A 9,286-nucleotide genomic window follows, 5' to 3' on the forward strand; every position below is an offset into this window, starting at 1 on the left:
GGTGTCAAAGGTACTGTTGTGAATACCTTATTCATACTTGATCAGACAAAGGTGTCAAAGGTACTGTTGTGAATAGGACATGCCACTCTATGTTTAATGTATTTGAAAATTTGCTGATTTTACTGAACGTTAAGTGAAAATATCAAACTATGAAGGCTCTCTAGTTCTACCGAAAAATGTTGAGTAAATAAAATAGTGCAGAAAATATTTTTGTGCGTTTATTACTAGGTTATGTACTACTGGTGTTATGTACAGATATAACAAGTGTACTGCTGTACTGCAGTTTAATGTAAGAGGTTACAAAAATATATTATTTCAAGATGGAATGGATAAGTGGGTTGAAAAGCAAATATAAAAATACAATGTTTTAACGCCGTGAAAAAAAGATATGTCTTAATTTGTTGATATGAAAATCATCATATTAAACCCCATAAAATGTAAAAAATACATAAATAAATATCATAGAATAAATACTTAACATGTGTATAATATGGAATGTAATAACTGGTTTTAGGAATACTAATAAGATAACAGAAATAACGATGATTAACTGAAGGTGGTGTAATGATGATGATGATAACAATTAAGGCTCCCAAGTTTTAAGCAGGACTGATTTAAGGGAGGGGGGTGTTAATATCTTAACAATTTTAAATTTAATTATTTAATTTTCAGCCTCTGGTAATGATAAAAATTAGGTATTAAAACAGTTGAAAATTTGATACTTTTATTTTTTGTTAAAGTGGAAATCAAATCAAACTCTCCTGAAAGCGGTCCATGATAAATTCTCAAGAATTTCACTTCCAGTCTTGAGGTTTTAATTAAAGAGAAGTGAAAAGTAGTTAAACTAGATGAGGATGGTTCAACTAGATGAGGATGGTTCAACTAGATGAGGATGGTTCAACTAGATGAGGATGGTTCAACTTGATGAGGATGGTTCAACTAGATGAGGATGGTACAAATAAATGAGGATGGTTCAACTACTTTTCACTTTATTTCGACCTCTGCCTATCCCTATGAACTACAGGGTTTCCCATAAAAGATGAGACTGTAAAGACGACCCATAAACTTTTAAAAATATGACGACCCCCGGGTTAAATTAAATATTCTGCCTTTATATAGTCCTTCAAAAGCATAATAAATGATTTAGCAAAGAAAGAAACTAGTTTACAGTTACAGGGAATCAAAAATAAATATAAAGAAAGAGGCAGTATAATTTCCGTGAAGTGGTCTCTGATGTAGATAATCCTGTATATCTAGAAGTGCGTGATTACTAAACAAATATATGTGATGGTGAGTCCGTATTCTTGTTCTCGTGTTCTTCGTATCTTTCTATTCTCACAACAGAAGCTCGCCTAATTATATTTTCTTTATGATAATTTCGAAAAATGTACGGCCGCAGAATTTCATCAAGTTATTTCAAATAAATACATCAAATTTCAAGGGACTGTAAGCGTAATTTCAAGTGATCTTCCATTTGAAGAATGGCATGTCCGATTTACAACGATATCCTTTAAACTTTTGTTTAATTAAGGATTTCGTAGATATTCTCATTTATATAGCAGGAAATTAAGTGCCAAGAAACCGTTCAAACGTGTACAGTGTACACTAGCACGGAGTGTACGTAGTTGTACACTGTAACCTCGAGTCTCCTTGCACTCGGGTATGCAATGGGGGCATCTACCTCATCGTTGTCTGGATTACACTTATAGTCCCTTTAAGAAAATATTTTAACACTTCAGAAATTGTCTTACAAATTATTAACTATGGCTAATTCTCTAATTAAAAATAATTTTAATTTTAATTGTTTTTCTAATCCTTCTGTAATGATTTATTGCAAATGTTTGTTTGAACATTTCTTTCGGTAAAATGTAAGGTGTTCACTAGAAAACGTGGAAACCCATTTATGGAGAAATTTCCGTGAATGGAGAAAAGAATAAATGAAAATCTTGTTTACACTATTATCTTGTAAACATAAACTCTCAATAGTTAAATTAAGAATGTTAATTGTAAAATCCAGTTTGTTGCCAAAGAAAAATAAGAAATAATTCAGAAAAAAAATTAAAAAGATATGAACAAAAATTTTCACTTATATTGGAAAATACTTGCTGGATTCAATTAATAAAATTCTATTCAGTGTCGTGTTTCTTCTGTTGTAAAATATTTTGTTTACCTCTACTTTAACCCCCCCCCCCTGTCCACTTTATAGCACATTAAATCTAATTATCATGAGTTTATATGTCTCTAAAAGAAGGCTAAACAATAAATGTCCCAGATTTACCTTATTCCTGAACCATTGTCGAGTACAGACATATGAATCTGTGAACTAGGGGACATCTCATCTAAAAATTTAATTCAGGTATAAATTATCATGAAGGTATTTGTAAACGTAATTTAATATGAGTGCCATACACGATTCAAATATGCACCGTTGAAATAATAAACATTAGACTCATTCTGACAAATCTGTGCCTTATTCTCGCTTGTCTGTGCTGTAAAAACTCACAAATCGTTCAAACACATAATTTTCAAACACCTTCATCATTTTATGCAATTACTAATAAGGCAATGTCCGATTTATAACATTACCATTGAAAACTTTGTCTGATCAAGTATTAATTAGAATCAATGTTTTGAAAACTGATTATTTGCAACTGTGGTTTCTTCACATAAGTGAACTACGCATTTCTACAGCAGGAAAACATAAATCAATTGTCAGAATTAAACACTTTTAAACCTAGAAAAACTACAATAGCTTCTACATTATTGATCATATAAAGGTTTCAAGGGTACCGTTGTGAACCAAACATTTTATCTTTTCATAAAATGAAACTTTAAACACGCTTACAGTTTAAATCAAATCAAATCAAATCATATTGTACATGTATTGCTTTAGTTTAATAAAAAACTGAAGAAAATCTGAATGATCATTTGCTTACCAATATCCTCGTCAATATAATTTATTTCTTCGTTGCTCGCGCTCTCATGTTTAGTCGCAATACTCTCGTTCACTCCTATTCATATCAAATCATGTAATAAATACATGAAATTAAAACTCAGTCAATATAAAAAATAAACAAAAAATAAATAATAGAGGTAAACTTATTTTTGAATATTTGAAAATTCTTGTCATGACTTCAAGTCTTAGACCTCATACGGTTTATCAGTAAAAGGCAATTTATAATTAAACCTTTTTTGAATATTGCAAAAAATTTCAAATTCTTTCTGTGTTAAAATTAGGTTTAAAGATTTTGCTCTAGTTTACTCGCATATTAATTTTGCATCTTTATTTTTGAATAACAATTCTTTATTCACCAAAAAATATTTTTTTACTAAAATAGTTTGAAACCAATCATATGATTTGACATAATTATTGAACTCACATTTGCAACTTCGTTTTTTCTCTTTCTTTTCAAGGAAAAATTATTTAATAAACGACAATGTTAAAGCTAATCCAACAATTTTATAACAATTAAAAATCTAATAAACATTTAACCTGTGGTCTCAATATCATTCTCTACATCCATACGGTCATTAGAACTCCCCGCCTCGGCGGCTAAATCGTCCCGGGATAGATAGCGATTCCCTGGTGTCTGATCCCGCCGATGTGTTCCCGGATTTCTATTTCGCACAGCAGTTCGGCGATTCTCGACATGAAGGTCTTGAGGATTGACCGGCGGGATAGTTTCATATCCTTCCTCACTTCCGGTCGATAACTTCCACACGTGACCAGTAGCATGAGAACCGTTGCTCACTCTTGTTTTCGCTCCTTCACATTTTACACAATCATTTTAGAAATTCTTTTTTTTATCAAATCAACGATTCACTGTAAATGCTCTTCGATTCTATGCTTGATTAAAAATTAACAGCTTTTTTCTTGGAAATTGTTGTAGGATTGAAAATTATTGGATAAAGATTCAACCCGGAGTATATTTTCTTATAAACATTTCCCCCACCCCGTTTCAGAAAATCATTTCCCCCCCCTGAAGTTATTTATGTTTTTTAAGGGATGTTAAACTGAAAGTATCAAAAAACTAAAAAAAAATTGCTTTTTGAGGTCACATTTTTCAGTTTTTTGCCCCCCCCCCCCCTTCCCAAATCATCAAAAATCATTTCCCCTGATTCTGAAAAATTTCTGAGAAATATACTCCCCTGGATTTAATTGGCCCAAATGTGAATCGGGGATGGTACTCTCTTTTATCTAATAAAACTAACCTAGAGTTACTTCAGGAAGGTTTGGCCTATGATCCTGTTTAGGTGATAATTCAGGCGTTTTGAGTCCAGGTGCTGCTCGTGGTTTAAAGGTCAGGTGACCCTCTTCAGGTCTTTGAATAACGGTTGGAAGGCTTGTGCGTTGAGATCTGTCAGGAACTGTCTCATAACCAGGCTCAGTTGGACCTAAGCCAGGAGGATTCAATCATTTCTATAATTTCTTTGCCCCACCATTCATCCCCAACGCAACAAAAAAAATATTGGCTAAAAGTGCTTGTTGAAGGCTGATTGATTGATTGATTGACAAGAATACCTTGATTGACACTTTCGTAGTCCGGATCCCGAGTTCTTAGATCTGACACAGTCTCATAACCAGGCTCCCTACATAGTTATATATTTTTGTTTTTGTTAATACTATACATTCCAAAGAAAGTACTGCCACAGAATTTCTTCTGGAGAGTTTGGGCTTAGGACTACTAACCCTTGTTCCCGATTGTTCTGTAGATCTAAATATCCAAAGTCAGTGACAAAAACCCAGCATATCACATTTAAACCTTTCCTTTAGTATTTGTCCCATCAAACCTGTATTCCCTGTATCGGTATCCTACCATACTCCCTGTATCTGTATCCTACCTACATTTTCTGTAACTGTTTCCTACTTGTATTTCCTGTATCTGTATCTAATCTGTATTCTACCTTTACTACCTGTATCTGTACCCACCTTTACTCCCTGTATCTGTATCTTACCTGTAGTCCCTAAATCTGTATCCTACCTGTTTTTCCTGTATATGTATCCTACCTTTATTCCCTATATATGTATCATACCTGAATCTGTATCCTACCTGTATTCCCTGTATCTGTATTCTGGGTAGCTCCTAGGCCCTGTATTCTCCTCTACACGTTTAGACAAGGTTTCGTATCCAGGATCAAATGAGTCTGATCTAAATCTGAACAAAAGTATGTTATATATGTAGAATGTAGAATCTACCATTTTTGGACAGAAAGTTGATTAATTATTTTCCAGCAGGTAATACTTAAATATAGAGCTTACACAATGAATTTTGTTTATAAATATTGAGGCGAAACATAAATCTACCTTCCTCCCTCTAGCAAATAATTCTTAGAAAGTTCAGCATTCTACAAACCTGGGTGGTAAGGTTTCATATCCGGGTTCCCGAGATAGAACACCGGACGTTAGAGTCTCATATTCCGGGTCTCGTCGATCTAATTCTTTCTTCTCACCCGGGAGCACTTCATAGCCCGGATCCCGAAAGTATGAGGTATCCGGATAATCCTCCGAGCTTTCATTAGGGTAAGCGGAGGTCCGGGTGAACCGATCCGGATGCTGAAGAGCGTATGGCACTGTTTCATATCCAGGATCCACTTTTCTTTTGTCCATCCCGGATCTAATTTTAAAAAACTTTTAGTTTGAGGTAGATTTAGTTTTATTACAGTCAAAATCAGAAAGACTCGAAATTAATTGAAAGATTTACATTTATATCTCTGGCAATTTCAAATGCTCAAAAAATGCAAACCACATTTTTGAAATGGCAGGACTAGGGCTATTTTGTAATAAATGAATGATATTTGAAAAATTAGATTGTCAAGTCTTCTGATTGATTGTAAATTTATTCCGGGGCTTTCTGATTAGGACTGCATATAGATTAAAGCAACGCTCAGGATCTATTTTATTTTGATAAGGATCCTATAAATGTGGATCCTGGATCCCCTATGAACATTCGTACTTGGTAGCGTTTTTTTATTTGGTTTTTATATAAAAAGGTGAAGGGAGGATGATGGCGGGGGGAATTAGATATATTTTATATCGTTACATTAAAACATAAATAAATGATATTAAATATTAGACCCCTTAACTACTTCTTTTTGTCCGGTCATCTTCATAATCTATGATAGATAACAATACTAATAATATTAATAGAAGATCTGAAACCCCGACATGGAACCCCCCAGACAGTCATCAAGGTGCAACACATCATCACACATCCTGAAATCCATCCGAACTAACTCACAATATTTAACACCCGTGCATTTTTGTTACCCTCCTGATGGCTGGCATTAGATACTAACCTTGGATTCCAGTTATCCACCCTTGACACTTCATACCCAGAATAATCTACATCTTCTCCAGTCCTATCAGTTAATAACTTGATAATCAGTCAATCACTTCATAATCAATTAATAACTTAAAAATCAGTCAATCACTTGATAATCAATCAATCACTTGATAATCAACCAATCACTTGATAATCAATCAATAACTTGATAATCAATCAATTAAGCAATTAATTAATCAATCAATCAATATTTAGCTACAATCATGCTTGTATACCAAGGGCAAGTAGACGGTGAAAATGGCTGACTAGTGACTATCGATAATAATATTAACTTTGGAATCACCAGGCACTCAAGCAAGTTAATAAATAAAAGAAAATCCATTATTTGGTGGAAATTATCCAGTCATGTAACAAAATGTATCCCTCAATACATAAACAAGATCACTATCAGCTGTTATATCTACTATTTACCTGGAATCAGAGGAGAATGGAAGCGCTGAATATCGTTGTTTAGGTCGAGCACCAAAATTATCGTCACTAAATAATAATCAATTAACAAAAAAGCAATTTATCACATTTCTGTGTATTCAGAATATAAGTGTTAACATTTATTAATCAAATATTCATGATTTGGGTTTATTTACAGTATAGTTTAGGAAAAGTAGTTTAATGCAGAAATGTTGTGGTTTTTTTTTACTTTTTCTGAGAAAAAATGGGATCTGCCAATTTTCAATAAAAGATGGAACAATTTTTATGCAATTTTAGGCTTGTCTTTTAGTAGCTGTGAAGTTTCTATGGCAATTCTATATTAAAGAATAATTAATAAAAATGTTAGACTTACCTTTGTCTAGATTTGTTAACGGTTGCATATCCTCCGTTATATGAGGCGGCAGTTCTCTCATTTCTAAAGGAAAATATATTAAATACATTTGAGAAAATTAATAAATATTTGTTTCGCAACTCCTGTTGCGAGGAAGACCAGTTTATCATCCCTATACAAAACCTTCTTTACCCCTGGATTCGGTGTTTGTCGCAAGTACAAAGAAGATTCGAGAAACTTATATTTTCTAGATTGTATAGTATAACCGGTTTTGAATCTGTACTGCGTCGGCCCCAATAGTCAGTATTGTTAAACTTTTCGTAGTTGATGGAAGATATATATGATCGCTACGATTATTTATTTACTGTGAAGAGTTCTGGGGACCAATGTGATTTAACTGCGTAATAAAACTAGAAGACTGTTCCTGTCTTTTATTATGGAGAGATCTTTTAGCAGAGTAGCTTCCGGTCAGATCCGAAAGGGCAACTGGGTAGTTGCGAAACAGTATTTTTAGATATTTCTTTAGAATTTCTGTCTCTTGCAGAGTCTGTATGTAGACGAAATTTCAAGTGACAACAACTAATTTTAAGAATTTCAAGTTGAACCAAAAATTTAGAATAATTGGTTTGTAAATGTTTCACCTTTTTTTCTTTTTATCTATCTTAGAATACATCATACTGAGGTCTTCCCGTGCACCATTCAACTTAGGTCTGACATGTATGAAATATTAAAAAGTTTAAAAGTATCAAACATTTTAAAGGAAAAACAGAAAATGGTTAAGAAAAAGGATTTCAGTGTAGAATTTATCATTAATTACAAGACAAATCCAGTAGTTTGAAAGGTTTATTGAGACGTAGGACTTTGATCAGTGAGAAAAGAAATGATAAATTTTATCTCCATAATTCGTGTTCATTTCTTATTATTAAAATTATTATTACCCCTGAGCTGGTCCTTCAGGATCCATGTAAACATTATCTTCTATTGCCGCGTACATTTCATCACTTGTCTCAGACAGTGTTACATAGTTTCCTTCCTGTAATATACTTCATAAAACAGTGTTACATAGTTTCATTTCTATACATAAACTTAATGAAACTGTGTTACAAAGTTTCCTTCCTGTAGTATACTTCATGACACAGTGTTACATAGTTTCCTTCGTGTACATAAACTTAATAAAACTGTGTTATAAAGTTTCCTTCCTGTAATATACTTCCTGAAACAGTGTTACATAGTTTCCTTTGTGTACATATACTTTATGAAACTTTGTTACAAAGTTTCCTTCCTTTATTATACTTCATGTAACAGTGTTACATAGTTTCGTTCCTGTAATATACTTCCTGAAACAGTGTTACAAAGTTTCCTTCTTGTAATATACTTCAAGAAACAGTGTTACAAAGTTTCCTTCCTGTACATAAACTTAATGAAACTGTGTTACAAAGTTTCCTTCCTGTACATATACTTCATGAAACTGTGTTACATAGTTTCCTTCGTGTACATATACTTCAAGAAACTGTGTTACATGGTTTCCTTCCTGTAATATACTTCATGAAACAGTGTTAAATAGTTTCCTTCCTGTACATATACTTCATGAAACTGTGTTACATAGTTTCCTTCGTGTACATATACTTCAAGAAACTGTGTTACATGGTTTCCTTCCTGTAATATACTTCATGAAACAGTGTTAAATAGTTTCCTTCCCGCAATATACTTCAAGAAACTGTGTTACATGGTTTCCTTCCTGTAATATACTTCATGAAACAGTGTTACATAGTTTCCTTACTATAATATACTTCATAAAACTGTGTTACAAAGTTTCCTTCCTGCAATATACTTTAAGAAACTGTGTTATATAGTTTCCTTCCTGTACATAAACTTAATGAAACTGTGTTACGAAGCTTCCTTCCTGTACATAAACTTCGTGAAAAAGTGAAGTGTGTGTCTATATATTGTGCTTCATAAGGGTGCGATAGCAGATATTTACCTGTATTGTGGGTTGAGAGGGTGGGACAGCAGATCTAAGGTTTTCTAAAGGTTCTCTCACTGATATACTCGTATATCCTTTTGTTGAGTATGTCGAGTCCTTAAAACAAAACAAAACCTTTCAAGCTTTACTATTTATTCGAAATAAGATCCACTGAAAACTGATGATGATTCATGATGATGATTCATGATGATGATTCAT

At 33.1% G+C, this 9,286-nt stretch overlaps 1 protein-coding gene across 1 annotated transcript; it reads right to left on the reverse strand.

Annotated features, from left to right (window-relative positions):
* Positions 1–203: 203 nt before the first annotated feature.
* On the reverse strand, positions 204–9,184 carry LOC111711230 (uncharacterized; the record flags this gene model as incomplete). Its single annotated transcript, XM_023485523.1, is given in 14 exon segments — positions 204–1,352; positions 2,279–2,339; positions 2,937–3,011; positions 3,494–3,766; positions 4,213–4,395; positions 4,523–4,590; positions 5,052–5,156; positions 5,355–5,615; positions 6,298–6,360; positions 6,756–6,821; positions 7,126–7,188; positions 7,746–7,814; positions 8,043–8,137; positions 9,086–9,184. Coding segments are annotated over 14 exon segments (1,563 nt in total), but the record flags the coding sequence as incomplete, so codon positions are not given.
* Between the last annotated feature and the right edge of the window lie 102 nt (positions 9,185–9,286).

Source organism: Eurytemora carolleeae, unplaced genomic scaffold, assembly GCF_000591075.1.
Source record: "Eurytemora carolleeae unplaced genomic scaffold, Eaff_2.0 scaffold972, whole genome shotgun sequence".
Taxonomy (NCBI): domain Eukaryota; kingdom Metazoa; phylum Arthropoda; class Copepoda; order Calanoida; family Temoridae; genus Eurytemora; species Eurytemora carolleeae.